Source organism: Pseudovirgaria hyperparasitica (genome assembly GCF_010093815.1).
Source record: "Pseudovirgaria hyperparasitica strain CBS 121739 unplaced genomic scaffold EJ05scaffold_3, whole genome shotgun sequence".
Taxonomy (NCBI): domain Eukaryota; kingdom Fungi; phylum Ascomycota; class Dothideomycetes; order Acrospermales; family Acrospermaceae; genus Pseudovirgaria; species Pseudovirgaria hyperparasitica.
In genome coordinates, this window is record NW_022985551.1 from 1082545 (window position 1) to 1102185 (window position 19641).

At 51.3% G+C, this 19641-nt stretch overlaps 5 protein-coding genes across 5 annotated transcripts; 3 read left to right on the plus strand and 2 right to left on the minus strand.

Annotated features, from left to right (window-relative positions):
- The first annotated feature begins 2465 nt into the window (after positions 1–2465).
- Positions 2466–3408, plus strand: EJ05DRAFT_250243 (uncharacterized protein). Its single transcript, XM_033740150.1, has one exon. It carries the CDS (start codon positions 2575–2577, stop codon positions 3088–3090), a length of 516 nt encoding a protein of 171 aa, XP_033603469.1. The 5' UTR covers positions 2466–2574; the 3' UTR covers positions 3091–3408.
- Positions 3409–7301: 3893 nt separating this feature from the next.
- Positions 7302–8674, minus strand: EJ05DRAFT_434805 (Pkinase-domain-containing protein; the record flags this gene model as incomplete). The annotated part of the gene is made up of 2 exons (XM_033741673.1): positions 7302–8032; positions 8086–8674. The coding sequence occupies 2 exons, from the start codon at positions 8672–8674 to the stop codon at positions 7302–7304; spliced, it is 1320 nt and encodes a 439-aa protein (XP_033603470.1).
- Positions 8675–10226: 1552 nt separating this feature from the next.
- Positions 10227–10946, plus strand: EJ05DRAFT_250483 (uncharacterized protein). Its single transcript, XM_033740153.1, has one exon. The coding sequence runs from the start codon at positions 10333–10335 to the stop codon at positions 10768–10770; it is 438 nt and encodes a 145-aa protein (XP_033603471.1). The 5' UTR covers positions 10227–10332; the 3' UTR covers positions 10771–10946.
- Positions 10947–11888, minus strand: EJ05DRAFT_250482 (uncharacterized protein). The gene has a single exon (XM_033740152.1). The coding sequence runs from the start codon at positions 11708–11710 to the stop codon at positions 11123–11125; it is 588 nt and encodes a 195-aa protein (XP_033603472.1). The 5' UTR covers positions 11711–11888; the 3' UTR covers positions 10947–11122.
- Positions 11889–16182: 4294 nt separating this feature from the next.
- EJ05DRAFT_250502 (uncharacterized protein) lies at positions 16183–16695 on the plus strand. Its single transcript, XM_033740154.1, has one exon. The coding sequence runs from the start codon at positions 16225–16227 to the stop codon at positions 16558–16560; it is 336 nt and encodes a 111-aa protein (XP_033603473.1). The 5' UTR covers positions 16183–16224; the 3' UTR covers positions 16561–16695.
- Positions 16696–19641: the final 2946 nt, after the last annotated feature.

Below are 19641 nucleotides of genomic sequence, written 5' to 3' on the forward strand. Positions count from 1 at the left end.
TTGTAACTTGTGCTGCGCATACATGCATCCCAGTAAAGTCGAACTGATCTTTCAGATTCAACTGAGATTAGCCTTTCGTGACCGGCATAAGCCAAAAGCAAAAAGCCATCGTCTGACTTCCATGGGCATCGGAATCCGGGCTGTCAGTTCCGGGTCGTTCGTTTGTGATAAGCAAAGTTGCTCAGCCCTCTTCGACCCGCAAGCAAAAGATGCTTGTGATGCTCGGCCAGAGAGAACAAGGAGTCGCTCAACGTAGGACCTTCGATGTACCACCCGAGTATGCTCGTTGCTCCAGACAAGGCAAACACGGCAGTGTAGTGCATGCTTCACGCCCTATCCAAGCTATCCAAGAGCGCGGCACTGACACGCTCTTTCGACATCTCTGGGGCAGTATCCACGAAGTGTACACTGCCCTCCAATCCCATTGTCAGTATCCAAAGGAAGCAAAAGGCAATCCGTGGATGAGGACGGATACCTGCCGCTCTCACATCAGCCGTGCATTGGTAGCCTGACTTCGCGACCCTATTAGACTCTTTTCGTGATGTGTCGTGTACACGCACTACCGTACGAGGCAGCCACAACGGCGAGAGGTTCCGCTCGTGTACGGCTGAGTGATCTGTCTGACATGCAAGCGAGTTCTCTTTCTGCGACGGAGCATTCTCGATACGAGCTATCGGACTCGTGTATTGTATGGGACCACGAAGGACGTCCAAGGCAACGCAATTGCGAACCAGAACGATTCATCATGGGAATTTCAACAAGAAGGTTGATGAACGTACAAGGCGAAACAGTGGCGTGAATATTCTCAGAGTCTATGAATTTAGGCTAATTAGCGGGAAGGAGCTCTCGTTCACCCAGAGAAGTAACATGCGATGCCTGCGGCGGATACGGGAGGATATCGCTGTGCTGTTGTTGCATGTGTTGGGTCTCTGGAATGAAACCGATGGATCATCCCTTGAAACCAACAGCACGCGACGCTCAGAGAAGTCGTGATCCTCACTATTCCGGGGACTTGCAAGGAAATCTCAAAGGATCGCTTTCTACTAATGCAGCCCCTAGCAAGATTACGCAGCTGTGATCACAGAGCATGGCTACCAGGCTGGTGATACATGGACTGGTGATTGAATACAGATTGTATGATCAGAGCTAGTCGACTCTGCCCAGTGTAAAACCACTGAGGAAAGTACTCCCTGTACGAATATGAAGGTCGTTCATGTCGGCAGTTCAGCCCCCATTTTCACGACTACCCCACTAATTAGGTAGAGGTCTGTCGAACAACCAAGATGCATCATCATTCTGCCTTGATTTTGCATAAGCGCAGACCTCAGCCATGCTAGTTGCGCCGCCAACGAGCGTCGAATGGCTTGAATTAGACATGGTCCTGGATAGGGCCGCAAGGTTCACAGTATCTTGAACCTATCCCATCCTCGTACATGCCCACACGTCAATCTATCTTGCTCGACGCATGTAAGACTGGAGATCTGGCAGCTGCAATCCGACCGCCGTACAGAAAGCCATCCGAGGCGATGCGAGCCTGTACGTTATCGTCGATACCGGGAAGTCATCCTAGTCCTACGCAGTTTGGAAATGCACCGGCGATAGGTCATAGGTATTGATCCTTCGAAGTCGGCAACGAGCATGTCATCAGCTTGCCCGAGCCGCTGCTTCTTTTTTCACTTCCTGCAAAACGTCCATGGTGGCTGGTTTTACCACTGCTCACCAAAGCCACTAAGAGTAGTGATACTGGCAACGGACGGCAGTCACAGGGAGTCACCTTTCGTGGCTGCAGGGCTGGTCCTTCTGCTGATTGATCAAAGCTAGGGAGGGATCTAGGAGGCGAGTAATTACTCTGTGCGCCGAGGGTACCGTCGACCGTGTCGATATATGAGCTTGCCATGGGGTAATGGACCGATACCAGCTGTTCGTGCAACACCATCCTAAAATCCTGAGATCGATCATACGTTGACAGCATACTCCTATCGCCAGGCTCCGAAACATCTGTTTTTAGGAGTGTAAGCCATCGGCATGATGCAGACAGAGATTTGTCGTTCGGAATTCCCGCAAGCCGCGCGAGGTCGCCCGAATGATTTCTTTCAACATTTGATCTCAATCTCTTCGTCTCTCATCGAGGCAGAACCAGGGATTTGGCTTGCGAATTGCGCCATCAAGTTCTGTCGGAACCAGTAGGCTCCATGTTTCGTAGCATAGCGCCACCCGCAGGAACAGACAAGACTTTGCGTGCCTATCGAAAGCCCCAGACCCGCGTACTCAAAACCGGGAATTCACATGAGGTCGATGAAGTAAGTTGGGATCTCTGCGTATCGCGAGACGAAGCGCACACCCAGAATAGCAGATGATGATGAACACGAGGGGAACGAGCGATGGCCCGATGGACATCTGCTTCTTGATTCGAGGGTCTATCAAAGCCAATTTGCATCTCCTGATCTCAATTACCCCCTTGGCCGAGTCGAGGGCTGAAGCTGTTGACATAACATGAGTCACGCGCGTGCATACATTGAAGACTATCGTCGATAATCGCTGCGGCTGGACCGAAAGTCAGAAGCATCCGGCATTATGGGCATGGGCTGGGGAAATTGCGATCTCACGATGGCCAAGTCTATCGAGCTGCATGGTGTTGTCGCGCACCGTTGGCTTCTGAGCGCGCGTACATGGCAGATAGACCACGAGCCTAGTCTCGTCCATCGCCACCACCGACGCAAGGTCTGCAAGGCACATTTGCCGGTACCCATGACATCCAAGTCAAGATCCTGTCGCAATCGGCCAAACGCGACCAACCACGGCATCACAACGCACAAGACACTGCAAAAGTGTTGTGACTGCAATTTGACTTTGCCCATATCTTCTCACCGGGACAACCAAATAAGCCCCTCCCATGCAGCTCTCACCACACACCAAGACTCTCGCGTGCATGTTCCCAGCCGCCTTCCCAGCCCTAAACCCATCCGCCAGGCCCCGCGACCGAGGCATCGTTTGCTTTTGCACCAGCAGAATAGCGACGACAAGAGTGATCTTCGGTTGAAGACTAAAAGTAAAAGCCTTGGGGGCGCAGCGCCACAATCGTTGCACTGAGACACGCGCAGTCGCACCAGCCACCCGCCCCCGACAAGGACGTCAACCTTGGTGGTCTGTTTATCAAAGCCATCTCCGGACTATCTTTGATAAGGAGCAGGATGTAACTAGCACGTGACTCCGGCGTATCCCTCAGACCTTATGTAGCCGTAAACTTTTTCCCCTACCAAACGCTGTACAATCCAGAACGCCGTTTCATGCTGGCCCACTCCCAATCCCAGTCCCTGTGACCAAGGTCGGTGATGCCCCGCGCTACTATTAGATATTACTGCATCGCGGAAGACTCAATCGGGTGCGCGATTTGCAGATTAAGAAGAGATTGGGCCGATGCACCACACCCTACCTCTCCTACCTGCGTCACGGCCTCCTATACAAACTCTCATAGTGCTGCATGCATTAATATCATGGATGATTATACAGAACTGTAGCTCCAGGAATCTTACGGACGACGCCACTGGCGATCACAACAATCAGCCGCGCCGTCTGACATGCGCCAGGCAGCATGCGAGCGTTCAAAGTTCTGACTGCGCGTATTTCTGACTGTACTGATCCCGAAAATCCCTTGTGTCATCCCGTGACCGAGCGGGATAGATGGAGCTCTGGGATTTTCTGCTCGAGTAATGCTGAGACGTACAGCCAACACCGGTGTCGATCAGGAAACGTACACATCATCATCATCGTCATTGTCGTTGCTGTTGTTATTGTTGTTGTTGTTGCTGTTGTCGACGTCGTCAAACAGCCAAGTGTTGTGCTTGTGTGTGGTGTATGCATGCATGAGACACACTGACATCGTCATGTCACTCACCACCCATCATCCCTCCTTTCCATTCAAACCATCCCATCCCCATCCCCGAGACGTACCCGGCAGTTGCAAGCCTGAAAAACACGCACTCACTCACTCAACTCACTCTCTGACAATGACGCCCCAAAAAACTGCGCAAAAACCCACATCTTTTCTTGTCGTTCCATCCTTCCAGCTCTGCCCATCCATGATCATGACGAGGTCGCTATCCTACCACCATGTACAAAGTACGTAGGTAGTTGCCTGGCAAGGTTGGGCAGACCCGGTCGTTGCATTATCGAGGCTACTATTAGCTAGCGATTGATGAGCTTGAGCTCTGAATGCCCTGCCTGGGAGGGACAACAACAGGCATGGGGACATGAAATGGACATGGACATGCGCGGACCTGAGAGCTTCCGTGTTGCTGGCATGAAACATGGCATAGAGATTGTTTTTTTTTTTCGATACTGTCTGTACTTACTAACAGCATACAAGATCGACCATCTGCTTATTCACGCACTCACTTATTCTGTCATCGTAGTCTCGTCTGATTGATTGTTGGGTGCTGGGTTGACGGTTGGGTCTATACATACGCACACTCTCAAAACACACTTACTCACTCACTAACACGTACGAACACATGAAACGCATCCATCCATCCATCCATCCATCCATCCATCCATCCATCCATCAATCCTACAACCCGAAGAAAACCCCCCTCCTCCAATACACGCACACACACCCAAGCGCGAAAACGGGCCGTTGATTTCGTGCTTGTGAGTTCCTCGCATCGCGCACTGGCTGCATGTATAGTGTTTACATAGTATACCGATTACAGTCCAGTCCAGTGCAGTCCAGTGCAATCTAGTATAGTCCAGGCCCCTACCTGTCTGTCTGTCTGCTTCATCCACTCATCCACTCACTCAATGATGCACACTCCCCTCCACTCCACTCCACTCCACTCCACTCCCAAAACTCCACTTCAAAACCCCCTGCTCCAAGATCCACACACACACAACAAACGATGACTCCGTCTACCTATTCAGACATGCCATGCCATGCCATGCTATATACCATACCATACCATACCATACCACAGCCCACCCCCTCTGCTTACCGCCTTGACCCCAAACCCCCACCTCCATCCGCCAAGATCCAAAAGCCCAATCAAATCCATTCTTACGTACCACGCAGTCAGAGAGAGAGAGAGAGAGACAGAGAGAGAGAGACAAAACCCCCGGGGCCGCCAAGCTCGTATACACTCACTCAGCAGGAGTAAATATAGCAGGTAGCACGGTCAAAGAAAACACACCAAGACGCGCAAGCCCAAGCATAGCCAAGACTTGACTTTGGTGATTGAGCATGATGCTTGGATGTGTCTTTTGTGGTGTTGTTGTTGTTGATGTTGTTGTTGATGTTGTTTTCCCCCTGCTTTCTTGCTGGTTTGTTGGTACGCGCTTTTCTTCGGTCGGTGAGTCAGTCAGTCAGTCAGTCAGACTGTGTTTCCATCTGTACGTCGCTCTCGAGACGCAGGGCATGTAGTCTCGTAGATACACTATAGCATACCATTCATACGATACCATACCATAACACAGCACAGCATACCCACACACGCAGGGCAACAGCAACAACACCACCACCACCAGCCCCACTCAAAAGCAGTAAATTCGCGCATGAACTACATCCAGCATACTCCTCCCCGGCATCACGGCATCACGGCCAATCCAAGCACGCCGAGTAGAGTGTTGCGGTATCCGTGTTATCAGTGTATCAACGCGTCGCCGTTTCGCTGTTGTGCTGTTATCGACGTGTATGGCGTGCATGTATGTACGTATGTATATATGTATATATGTATGTATGTATGTATATATGTGGTCCAAGGTACGTGTAATACAAGATCGACTAGTACACACTCTACACACTCTGTACACCGCGGCATACATAGCACGTACATAGCACATAGCACATACATAGCCAGCCAGCACTACAACAAGCAAGCAAGCAAGCGCGTAAGCATAGTAAACCACAGAGCAAGCAACCACAGAATCCATACACACACACACAACCCCTGCCCCCTAATCCCAGCATACCGGCAAAGACGAACCGAGAGCACATGATTGGCCCGAGGCGAAAGAAGCAGGAAAAGCGGAGTAGTGTTTCGGGTAATTAGGAGACGATGGAAGGGGGACTTGTTTGTGTATTATGTGTATGTGTGTGTGGATGGATTGGCTGATTGGTTGGTAAAGTTCCCCTTCCTGAGGCCTTTTTTTCATTCTTTATTTTTTTTATTTTCGTCGTCATAGGGTAGACGGTGAGGGGTTGATTGGTTGGCTGGTCGGTTGGTTGGTTGGCTGGTCGGTTGGTCGGTTTTAAGTTGTCGTTCAGGGCGCGAGAGGGGCGCTGTGCTTTGCTTGGATGTGGTGGTCATGTGATGCGCGAAAAAAAATGTGTTTCTCGTCGTTTGGATGCTCCGACGTCTGACGTTGATGGCCTTGTGCAGGACGTCCAAACGTGTGGGTGCTGTTATGATTCGTAGGCAGCGTGCGATGCAGAGCACGCCGTTTGCGCCTCAAGGGATTCGTGGCCTATGTGGATGGAAACCTGGAATGAAATGTTCACGGAGATTGAACGCAGATGGAGTGGAAGAAAGTACTCAGTCGCCGAGTCGGACTTGGTGTCCGCCCAGACGAAAAACGTATATATTGCAACCGTATTCCAGCTGTGGATACGGTGCTGGCATTGGGGGACAGAATAGCCCCCCAACACGAGTGGATGTAAGAGTACGAGCCATACATAGAATGGTTGTCTAAAACGACGGTTGGTGAGCGAGCCAAGAACATGCTCTGGTATCTGAGAACAAGCAATGAAAACAACAAAACCCCACCGCCCCGGGCTCGAATAGTTCCTCGACAATGATAGAGGCTTCCGACAAATGAAACATTGGTTCAACTCCTCGCATATGCATCAAAGTAGGCTTCTCCTTCCTAATTGTGGTGCCAACCTGGGTAAAATGTAAATGGCAATATATCGTGATAAAATGATGAAAGACAGGACAAAATTTCCCCCAATTTGGTATCGAGCCAGAATTGAGGTTTATACATAAATGTGCAATTACAAGACTTTCTCTAGAGCGTTGTTGAGACCATGATGGCCGTTGTGGATGAACTCCAAGGACATTCCGACTCGGGAGTCCGGGAGCGAGTTCAATCCAGTGGTGACGCCAGTTCTATTTTCGCGCCGATTGCAGACATGTCGTAGCAAATTGAAAACATCAAACCTAACTCCGCGTGGTAGTTGCTGACATCTTTGGAAATCGTCGTATCGTAAACTTTTTGAAATGGTAGGGTGTACTATCAACACATGGTAGAAGATGGTGATAAAATGTTAAGCATCATGCTTAGGGTAAATTGGGCGGCATCCAGGCCAAGATCTAGTAAACCCGGAGCTGGGGTAGGTGTGTTGACTGGAAGGTTTGTGCGAGTGGAGCAAACCGGGAATACCACGTATTCGGAGCAGGGCAAGGTGCGGGAGAAGCTTGTGGTTGAAACATCCCCTGCGGAACCTTCCTGGCAGTAGGAGCCAGAACGTAGGAAGAAGTCGACGAGGCAGAAGAGGTCGACGAGCAAGCCGAAAACACAGAGCTGCAACCAGAGCCTGCGCTGCCATGGGAAAGGTCTGGATGGAGGTATTGAGGGGGGGTATAGTGAGTAGGAGAAGCAGGGGGCGAGGGAAGAGTGACCATGGGACCCGAGGGCTTGGCAGCTCCAGCGTAAACATTCTCCTGTGAATAATTGGCGTGGTGGTAGGGTGAAGTTGGGATACTGAGCGGTGGTTGAGGAGCTGGTGATGCAGTTGCAGCACGCGCGCTAAAGGACGGGCACGATTCAATCCGAGCTCTCAATTCTGGAATGGTGATCCTGTTGGTAGGGTCGAGTTCAAAGATGCGCTTGAGCACATCGTCAAGCTCGGCCGAGATGGGCAAAATGGAACGGAGGAATTTAGGATCCTTCATACACGCCCGGAATGTGGAATCGTCGAAAGACGCCCGCTTCCATGGATTGCGACCGCAGGTTAGGTTGACGAGAATCACACCTAGTGACCAGATGTCATTCGGTGCCGAAGCATAGCAACTATAGGCCTTTGGTGAGCTTTGATGGCACTCTATCGATTATTAGCATGCAAAGTCCGAAGGTACATCTTCAAGATCGACCCACCAGGTGACATGTAAAAGGTAGATCCACATCCGAAGTCCGAGGTGAGGCAATCCGTGGTGGCAAGTCCAAAGTCGGCGAGCTTGACCGTGTTGCCATGATCTGTTACCAGAATGTTTTCAGGCTTCAAATCCCGGTGGTAAATTCCAATGGAGTGGCAATATTCTACGGCATCCAGTATTTGCAAAAACACATTGCGTGCGAGTTCGTCATTTCCGACGTACTTGCCGCACTCTGTGATGTTCGAAAACAAATCACCCTCTGGGCAGTACTCGATGACTACAAAGGTGCAGTCGGGCGAATCCATGATCTTTACCAGGGAAACCACATTGGGATGAGCACTGGCACGATGATGCAGGGATATCTCGCGCTCCTGGAACTTCCTTTGACGTGGCTCCAGGCCAATCTTGTTCAAGGCCTTGACGGCATATGGAATGTTGGTCTGGATGTCGACAGCAGTGTATACTACACCGTATGCACCCACGCCCAATATACCAGTCAGCTGTAGCCTGCCTGCCAGGATTTGGCCTAGACGATCCTCGGGTGCGCGAAATCCATTGAGTGTTGGAGATGCTGGAGGGGTCGGCAACATGCTGTGATGGAAACGGAGGGGAAAGATGTCCTCGTGGTCCTTGGGGCCTCGGGGACAATTATGGCAGCAGCTTAATCCAATACGGAGAGAGAGAGGAGTCGTAATACCAGCAAGTCCTTTGGCAGCAAACAGGAAGACAAGAACAGGAGGGAGAAAAAAAGCAGCGGTATTATATATCCTGATAGTCCAAGAGTCCTGAGTCACAAGGGTGGCAAAGGCGATGAAGGGTGGTAGTGGGAAGAAGGTGAAGGCGACGATAGCTGTGAATGGTTGTTTGAGGGAGGGTCGTGAAGGTGAAACGAAGAGGTGATGTTGCAGAATCAAGAGGACAGAAGGGGAGAGAGATGAAGTGGTAGAGGGAGTGTATATGAAGGATGTGAGGCGGTATAGTAGTTGTTGATGCGGCCAATGTTTAGCGGGAGAGAGTTGGGGTGATAAAAGTGACGGGACTAGGGCATGGCCCGTGCATGGGAAGCGCGCTCAGTAGGAGTCTTGGACTGGGACGACCGAAAGCACTAAAGCACTAAAGCACCTTCCTTGACCACTCGACCACTCAGAAGGCCGCGCGGTCTGTGCGGAGGAAGAGTCAAGGGCGGGACTGTAAATAGGAAGGATCAGGCTAGAGGAAGGGCAGTGGCGCTATGACAAACACAGCACAGGTGGGGCCATTGAAGGCGCCAGCGTCACGCTACTTCCCTCTAGCGCCGGTCGGCTGACGCTAGCGGACTGGGCACACGAAATGCCTGCGTGCAAGGTGACAAGGTTTTGTTTTGTGCAGGAGGGGGGCTTGTTTTGTGCAGGGATGCTTTGTGCATGGGTAATGTGCATGCCATCATCCATCCACCCACCACACCTCCTCCATCCATTCATTCACTCACACACACACCACACACTTACGCTCGCCTCCACCAGTGATCCGTGCGTATTCTGTGCTGAGCCAGGCGGCCTGTCAGGAAGGAGCAAAGACCGGCGCCGTTCTTATCCCTCTTCACCCACCTATCGCTCTTGCCTTGCTCGGCCTTTGGATATGATGCAGCTGCCCAGGTAGCTGCTGCCACCACCACCACCACCACAACCACCCACAACAACCACAACCCACAGGCACATTTCTTACCCTGCATCACGCTTAGCATCCCTCATCCTGGCTTTGGCTGGCCGTGGTCCACTTCCAGCGTCCAGCGTCCAACGACTCCAACGGATTCGATGGCGTGTTGCGTGTCCTCCAGCCTCCCGACTTTGACTCCATGCTTGACGTTGGGCGGATGGCGGAGCACAGCTGCAGGACCAGTCCAACAACAAGCAGCTCCATCGTCCGCTGCACGTTGGCTAGCAGGCCCTGCTCGCTTGAACAAGAGGCCAGACAGCAGACAGCAGAAACCTGAGTGGTTGTGGTGTACTGTGCTGTGATGTGCCGTGTTGTTCTGTAGATTGCGCACCTAATGGCCATCTTCTCACCCCGACGGTTTCATTGCTCGAACTATTTAGATTACACCCTAATACACCCAACGTTCCAGAGCGTGTGGCCAAGTACGTAAGCATGATTCTACACAGAACGCACCCTATTCGCGAACTTGTTGTGCATTCAAAACCGTATGTAACTGTGCAGCACTCCACACCACCACCACCATCACCGTCTTCTTTGTTGTCCCATTCCAATCATGCACACACTTTCTCTTGACTCTCTCTCTCCGTCTCCGCCATTCACATTCCACAAGCGCCCTCGACGAGATGAGATGATGAGCAGCAGAGCGCCAGCGCGCCCCCTTTGCACCACCCACAATGCCACACTTCATCCTCTACCCACCCGCCGCCGCCGTTCGCTAGCGGCAAATATCCATATTTTTCTTGCTAGGCCGCTATTACTGAAGCTTGCTAAGTTGCTCTCGCTCTGGCTATGTAATCATCAACTTTGCTTTCCGTCATGCCACGATCGGCCTAGCCCTGTCTCAATGTCCTGCCACTCACTGCAATCAGCCTGGCTTGTCCCCCCGCGGCCGTTGCTTTTGTGTGCGTGTGTATGTGAGTGTATTATGTGGGTGTGTGTGTGTGCCATCCATCATTTCGCTGTACGAGCTGCTAAATATCCCTGCTGCTAAACATGCCTGCCTTCTGGTGAGTCGACTTGGGCCGCCTGTAGCGTCGACACCACTCTAGAGTGTTGGAGTGCCAGCTAACACACTTCGCCCCCGTTGGTGCTGACACAACTACGAGCATCGCATCGCATCGCATCGACAAGGCATTGCATTGATTCCCTCGACGGCTTTGGCTTCATGCACATGAGAGCTCCAGGGCCCGCCATTGTCATCCATCATCATCATCATTGTTACTATCATTATTATTAAACTTATTGCCACTGTGGTCTGCCACTATCATGGTCGGCCCCGGAAACCTGTCCGTGTACGCCTGTGTGTGTCACCTCGCCCGTTGCAACAGATCCTGTCGTCAAGCTCAAGAACCTGCTGCCTGATCATTCTTGCTGAGAACAGAGTGGAAGCCGTTGCGTAACAAGTCATCGCCTCCCCGGGCGAGGCTTGGACGCTTGCGTGCACAAAGAGAATCTCGGGCGAAGCCATTCCAGGCCGTTCCGGTCAACTGTCCCTCTGTCCTCTGTGGCTGACTTTTCACCACCCTACCTACGTACGCCAGCAATCCCAGCGGCCATTCTAGCGTAGTGTGTTCCAGTGCCATGAGCCATGACCGCCGCCTTAATCCCATCCCATCACCAAGGTCTCTCTCATCGGAACGGGAGGCGAAAGCATCGTAGGAGCACGCGGCAGAATCCAAGACGACGCTTGCTGGATCATGATGCTGCCTTCTTCTACCCAATCCACTGGCGACGTTCTGGTTGGCTGTGCCGCAAAACTCTGTCGCAGCAAGGTTTGCTTCATCGCACACCTTACGCGTCTGTGTGCTTTGGCGATTTTTGGCTTTTTGCGGCTTTGCTCTGGCTTCGGAGGCAGGGAAAATGCATCGGCTTAACACACACAGAGTGATCACGCGTGCAGCCGCTGACTCCTCCCAATGTGCCACTTCCATCTCCCATCTCCCATCTCCGTGTCATGTATGGTATGCTTCGTGCCTCTTACTGGCTCAACCACTACTACCAAGCTTTCTTCACCAGCTGTATGTTCTGTCCCCATATCCCTTCTATAGGCTCTAAGCCTGGATGCCTCCCCGTTCGCGAGCAGACTCCTACTGTTGCCCCCAGCGCGCCGGCGCCTTGTTGTGTGCATTTCGGGTCACGCTCTGACGCCGATCTTCCGCATCGCATTCCTCTCTCTTGCCTTGCAACTTTGCCCAGTCATGCTTGCCGCTGACCAGAACATTACGAACCTCACATCATACCCTGTCATACGGACCTTTTAGCGACGCTCTGCTACGAATCATCCACTCTACTCTCTACGTTTCGTGTTTCTGCCTCTTCTTTCACCGTTGCCGCGCGCGGTATCTGACTGTGCGACGCTGACTGTCTCCAAGAGTCCAAACAGCACGGCATTTCCCCCGTGCTCGGCAGAATTCTTGTGTCGTGTCAAGCACAAGTTGAGACGACTCGAGATGCAGCCAAGTTTGATGATCCTCATACATCTGGCCAGCCCCTGATTGGCCGTGCGATGGAGCTTTCTGGAAAATCAGACAATGAGGCGCCCGATTCGCCCCGATTTACACGCGTCATCGTCATTGGCCACGTCCAATATATTGTTGATCCCTGCTCGATAATGATGCTAGTGTAGTTCCCGTTGGAGAAAGATCTCTGGGGCTTCGTCCTTTCCTTCTTCGGGCGTGCTGCTAAATACTGCTACTGCCGATAACATAGGGGTAACTCACAGCACGCATGCCGTCTTCTGCCATACGTAAAACCTCTGGTGATGGTTTGTGGCCCGGGAGCGGAGATTACACTCCTGGCAGCGAATGAAAGATGCCCCCGTTCTCGGTGTGGAAGAGCCCAAAACAGAAAGTCTGCAAGAGAAAGTTGTCCAGATTTGGCCGAATCACGCGCATCCGATCCGCCCGTTGTGATGAAAAAAAAGATTGTGACAGGCGCCGAGAAGTGCCGACCGAAGTGTTGTTCGTTAATATTATGAGCGCAGCCAAGAGCCCTTGCTTGCTGGTCATGCAATCTAGACAACGTGGCAGGGAGAGAAGAGGGAGGTTGCGCTGCGTTGCGCAATCAGCTAGACCGTCTCCACACCACCCTTCAACCGCCTCCTTTGAAAGCAACCATGTCCCTACAAAAATTTATCGATAGTCGCGTATGATAAATTATTGAACGCGTTTCGAGGCCCGCTTGCTTAGCCTCCGCCACGCCATGAAATGCCAGGTGTTGTTTAGATTATTATTGTTGACTGATAATCAGGAACAAACAACGGTCGCGCATCCACTCTGGACCAGGGGGGCCAGGTCAAGACGAAACGGCCTCGTCAAGTTTATTGCATTCTATACGCAGCCGCCTCCACATCAAGACAATCGTCCGGCAGAGCGATACAAGCTAACGGCATATGATGATCATTGATATTATTGTCGTGACCATATTGGATCTGTTCCCGTAGCTGAACCCCATTCCTATCATTACCAGGCAGCGGCAACACACGGTTTGACGTATCGAACCGTACCACAATTTTGACCATTGGATGCACGCCTTGTCGCCGGCCACTATTATGCGATACTCGGTCTTGGGACCAACCAGAGTAGCAGCGCCTACATCACTGCGCCGACATTGATCATGTATTGGGGTTTTGACATCGTGTCGCCCCGTCCCAAGAGCATGGGATCGGATTCATTGCGAGACCACCTCCCTCGTCCCATGGCTACTCATGACCAGACAAGAGTCCGCTGGTGCACCCGCTCAGACAAGGCTCGGCGGCTGTCAAGGGGCGCTGCTTGTTGACCCAACGATCTGTATCTTGTTTCCGTGCCGCAATTTGCGAGGCGCGCCGTGTGGTTAGCGGAATGTCCGCTGCTGGGACTCGAAGGTAATAGTCGCCAGTTGTTTGGTATTATGGACTATCACCATCGTCCGGCGACAGACACAGGCTACAGCCAGGATCGAGCATGCAACCTGTCAAGCTAGAGTCCCGAGCGCGGAGGTATACTTTGTCTTTGTGCTTAGCGAACCCTCCGTCAAACCTACGGACAAATCATAGTCAACACGGGGCTCTGCAGCCTGTATCAGTCACACTCACCGCTAATGTGCGCGGGAACAGACGGCATGTTGGCGTTGCGTTCTGTATCGTCGCGTAGCTATCGATAGAAGCTTGATGTCCACTGTTGATGACTCGTTCTCGTTCTCGTCGCAGTCCACCCCCGCCATCCGCTCATGCTTCCCTTTCATGCAGCATCTGGGATCGCGAACAGGATCCCAACCTTCCATCGGACTCGCATCCAATCACCACTCGTCGCAACGATGCATCACTAACCGCATCTACTCTCTAGCTCGACGAGCGCGTTGCATTCGAAAGCCTAGAACATGCGCCGCACTCTGTCCTGACTCCGCTACTCCACAACTGCGTAGGTTGTGCATACACGCCCCAGTCGCAGATCCTATCCGCCTGTCAAATGTCAACCACACAAACAATGCCGTTGTCGCTTGTCGATGCGCGCATATCCATCGCAACGCAGGATCGCCATGGGACATGATGACATTCTGACTCGCTTCGCATCTGATAATCACTCGCGCCCCCCAGCCTTCGAAACACCCACACCCAACTCCCTCAGCATAGGCGCCGCTGCCACAACGATTGGCCATACAGATCCTCATCTTGGCGACGCGCCAACTTATCATATGCAGTAGTAGTATTAGCCGCTCCACAAACAATCCTGAGTGAGCATTTGTTGGTGTTTATCCTTCACTTCAATGCGTTGTCCGGACAGATCTACAAGTTGATCCTCTAGAGTCTGGCATTATTTATTGTTGCGTCACACAAGTCACTGTCGTTGAATGCCCGAGACAGGCACCTCATTGGTTGTCGTATTACGTCCATGACCTGAAACTGCCACATGTGCGCACCTCGTTCAGTGGCCTACGTAGACGTCGAAGGAATATGTTTGCCATCCCAACGGATCATAGGATGCTGATGTTCCCTCTTCCGCCGTGAGAGTCGAAGATCGACTGAGCCAGTCCGCCGTTGCACACGAATCATCCCGCATCGAAAATAGCATCATTGAACGCGTGTCTTCATAGTCACGGGTGCTTGCCCGACAATGTGAGGCATAGATGTGTGCACATCTCGGAGAAGAGGACACGTCCGGCTCAGATCAACCCCACTGGGCGGCAGCATAGACAGCATGTTCCAGATATAACGCATCACCTGATCAGCGCGATGCACGCAGCACGCAGCACGCAGCACGCAACACGCAACACGCAACACACACTGACACACACTCAATATAACGCACAGCTCAGATCTCCCGACATCTGCATTCCTATGACCTCATGGGCCTCGCCGCTGCGGCCAGGACCCTGCCTATGTCTCTGACATCAGCCCCTACACTCCGAGCCGCCGTTTTGTTTCATCGGCAGGAAAAAGAAGGGACAAGGGCTCGAGCACTGAGCCTCGCCCTCACAATGCACGATGCTTGATATTCTTCTTTTTTTTTTTCGCATGACGCGCACGGCCATGCCGGAACGCCCACTGCATGACCCTGTCTTCCGCCCTGCAAACTCACCAGAGACATATTCTGTCGGACTGCACGCTGACATGCCCGGGCGGCCAGGTTTAACAAGACCAAGACTGCGCAATATGGAACGCGGCGACGGACAGCATTGAGCCAGGCGAGACGCGTCTTGTTTTCCTTGCAGAGCCCGGCTCGGTGCTCGGATGGGCTGTTACGCTGAGGCGCGGTGACACTGCTTTTTCTGGAAGGACGGTGAATGGCCGTGGCACGTCAGGTTTCATATGAGCAGCAGAATGGTGTCGCGGGGCGCCTATACGATGTCTTTGCTAAGCCCTCCTCCCTCAGACCAAGAAATTCGCGCTCTTAGTACCGTGCAGTATGCGTAACAACAACACGGGGCGCTTTCCAAGTGATCGAACACGACGTCGATTCCAACAACCTCCATCAAGTCCGGCCATCTTACTTACGTCAATCCTGCGGCCTTTGGACGAGTCCGAGACACCGACACCGACGGAAGACGATGGACAAAATTCTCCTCGCGCCGGCCAGCTCCACCTTTGACTTTGAAAATTGTCCGACTTTTATCAGCATCCTATCGCGGAGAATAAAGCATATTCAATGGGACTTTTTTTCCTCGCCCGACCCACACCCGTTCAAGGCGAAGTATCCCAACGCACAATACCTGGTAATTAGCGCAGTAGATGTCTGCTTTGTCACGAACGAAGACAAGAAAAAGAACTACCGCTAGGGAACAAGAATAGCGAGAAGTACGAACCACAGTCCCCAATCGCCATCATCGATCCCCCTAACCCTTCTGAACCGTCATCCACATTTCACAGCACATTGCCTACGCACCCGTGAACGTACCAATCTCTCTATGACACCCCCCCCCCCCCAATCCCACGACAAGAATCCCGATCATCACACTCCCATTCCACATGAGCGCACTCTATCCCGCACCTATCTCAATACCTAGTCCCACAATCCCAATTCCCCCCTTCTCCCCAACCTCCCAGACCCAAATACCAAAATACCAACTCAGACCTCTCCCGCACACTCGCCCACGGCAACCACACACCATCTCCCCAACTTCCCAAGCGCTACGGCCCCCAGCCCATCGCCTACCTACCTACCATGCCCTACCACTGACCATGTCCATCGTACCATGGTCCCCCAAACTCCCTAGTCCAACTCAAGTCCATTCTTGCGAACCATGGGTGTGCTGGCATCGCGTAGGGCGGCAGCCTTACCGCGACTGTAGACCGAAGGGCTAACTAAGAACTTGGATGCCTTGCTCTCGGCCGCGGAGGCTGGTGAGGTGGAGGTGATGTCGAATGTCGGCCTTGTAGAGGTGAGATCTTAGAGTGGTTGAGAGGGGGGTATGTGCGTGTGTGTGAGGCATGTGGAATTGCGTGCCGAGTTGACTGGTACGTTTTTTGTCGGAGTGTGGGATGTGGTGTGGTATGGTATGGTACTGTGCTGTGTTGTCTTGGTGTCGTCGATGACGCGGGGAGGAGTATGGGGTTGGATGGTTTCCGGGCGGTTTAGTTGATGGATAGGGATGGATATGATGTGTGTTCGTTCACTGTCTGATTATCACTCGAGTTGTATACCTCTTTGCTCTGCATACATAAATATGAGGTTTCCAATATCCACCCAACCAATCCGTAATTTCTGTGTTGATATTACATGCAATACATTCATAGACGATATATACATACATCCTTCCATCTCTCGCCACTTCACTCCCCAATCTCACCCTACTACCAGCAAACAAATAAACCATCAACAACCCAATATCTATAACAGCTACACCTTCCACAACTTCCTTTCACAAACACACACACACACATCCCAACACCCCACCATGCCCATCCAGCACCGCCCTCACCCATCCCACCTATCAAGTATCAAGTCCCAAGCTAGCACAAATCACCGCTTGTGAGGGGAAAGTATATCTACAAAACGACCCCTACCCATCAACCCCAACCCTGTTCCACGAGCATCGTATAGGTCATATCCAACCCATCTGCCCATCTACCCGATTCCCTACCGAATCCAATTCATCACAACTTCCAACTTCCATCCTCATAGCTCATCCCATTCCATGCCAAGGGTTATATAAGCTATATACATAACTACGCCCAACACACACACACACACACCGCCGAACATCCCCATCCAAAAACAGAACACTATATCTCAACGCGTAAATCCTGGCCATTATCTGTCATTCCCACACGAATATCCGTTTGTTCCGTGTGAATCGGCATGGTCTGTACGTCTGTAGGCTTCGATATGATGCGTAGTATGTGATTTGGGTTGTATTGGGGGTTTGTATGGTCGTAGACTGTCTTTTGTGGTGCGGAAACTCGTCGGTATGTCAATGGCGGTGGGGAGAGAATGCAGGGGTAGGTGGTGTTTGATGTGTCGTGGGTAATGGTGTGATGTGGTGTTAGATGTAAGCTTGGTGGGTATAGACATAGGGTTCTTTTTTCTAGGAGAAGATGGCTTTTGCTGGAGGGTCTGGGGGTGTGGAGTGGTGTTGTGATGATGCGTGGTGTGGTGGTCTGGGTTGTTATTGTGACTTTGTTGCTTTTTGATAAGGGGGTTCTGAGGGGGACGTTCAGGGGAGGGGGTTGTGGGGGTGTATGTACGTATATGTAATACAGATAGATATAGAGGTGTTCACATGTTCACACATATGCCCACCCTCACCACCTCTCCTCCTGCAGACCTTATTCCACTGGCACACGTATATGTGGACAGCCACACCTGATCAACCATGTACACGACAGCGCGCAAAACACCCTCAGTCATCATGCACAATCCACCATAAGACCAAATTCCATGAAGCTAACCGCAGACCACCGATCCATCGCATCAACGCATCTCCAACAACTCGATCCAATTATCCTCCACTCAAAGCGTGCCAGCAGTATGCCTCTCTCAACGCATTAGCCGTGTCTGGATCCAGGCGATTGCTCTGAACTATCTCATTATTCTGATATATCAAGCTACATCACAGAGACTAATTACAGTCATAAAACATGCATGTTAGCCCGAAAGAACCACAGTCCAACATACAAGCCACATACAAGTCGAAACAACCCAGCACATCTCCACTGCTAGAGATCTCAGCCCAACAATACACAGCACCGTCTTCTATGCCCTGCGAGAAATATAGCCAACTATATCCCGCCAGAATATATCATAATAATGGCTGGTGAGAACGTGTTAATGTCTACATCTATTTCCACCCCCTACCTTAGACAGTCCCAAAGCATCATCCGGTCCGACCATTGACGATGGATAGACATTCTTTGGAAAGACTCTGTACATCCCAAGTACATACATACCTAGCAGCGAATCACGCCGCCGACGAACATAGCCATCAATCCACATCGATACTCCACGTAAGGGCTTGACGATATAGGCATTATGATATGTTCACCAACATATAGCTCCCGTAGAACCACCCCCTCCCTCCTCCAGCATCATATCGCCAGTCGCAAAGAGCAGTCCCGAGATACAGAGGCCTCTCCAATCGTTCCAGCCCGCACCGCTAGACTTCCATGGTGTCAGTTAGGTATTAGAGTACGTGCTACTGCCAGACGTTATCATCAAAAAGAAACGCCGCAGACGACCTTATCTACCTACAAGGGCGGTGTCCTTTAGCTCTACTATTATACCAAAGTACCTCTTCAACTTGATCTTAACTACTATATATATAATAATAATAATAATAATATTATATAACTAGGTAGAGTAGTACTCTATAGGCCTATGCCTCCTCTAGTCTAAGCTACTATATAAGAAGAAACCCTATAGGGAAAAACTTCCTTATATCTATAACTATATCTCGTTAAACCTCTATTTTATCTTAAGTATATAGCTATAGGGTACGCCTATTAGCCTATAGCCTATATTACCGTTATTTCGCCCTTAGGTAGCACGTATAGGTGCGGAGGTTATTAGTTAAGGGCTGCCCTTAACTAATAATCGGGGTTCTCCCGGGGTTCTACCGGTATATATCGGGTTACTACCGGCGTATGCCGGGTCTCTTCTAGCATATATTTCCGGGTCTACTAGTACTAGAGGAGTAGTAGATATATAAGTATCTATCGGGAGACATCTTTAGAGTACTTATTAAGCTATTATACGATATCTAAAGTCTTCGTAACGTAGATAAGCTATTACTATTATATATAGAGGTTAGGGTACATAGCTAGATAGTAGCGTATTATACCTCTCCGGCCGTATACCTTATACTATAGGGAGGTATCGGGAACGCCTCTCTTATAGATATAGTATAGGAGTCCTATAGCGCCCGTTCGGGCTTAGATAAGTATAGA

What these genes read in the sequence shown, in the direction of transcription:
- EJ05DRAFT_250243 (XM_033740150.1), top strand. Translation starts at nt 2,575, where the DNA reads ATGGGCATGGGCTGGGGAAATTGCGATCTCACGATGGCCAAGTCTATC.
- EJ05DRAFT_250483 (XM_033740153.1), top strand. Translation starts at nt 10,333, where the DNA reads ATGCACACACTTTCTCTTGACTCTCTCTCTCCGTCTCCGCCATTCACA.
- EJ05DRAFT_250482 (XM_033740152.1), bottom strand. Translation starts at nt 11,710, where the DNA reads ATGGAAGTGGCACATTGGGAGGAGTCAGCGGCTGCACGCGTGATCACT.
- EJ05DRAFT_250502 (XM_033740154.1), top strand. Translation starts at nt 16,225, where the DNA reads ATGAGCGCACTCTATCCCGCACCTATCTCAATACCTAGTCCCACAATC.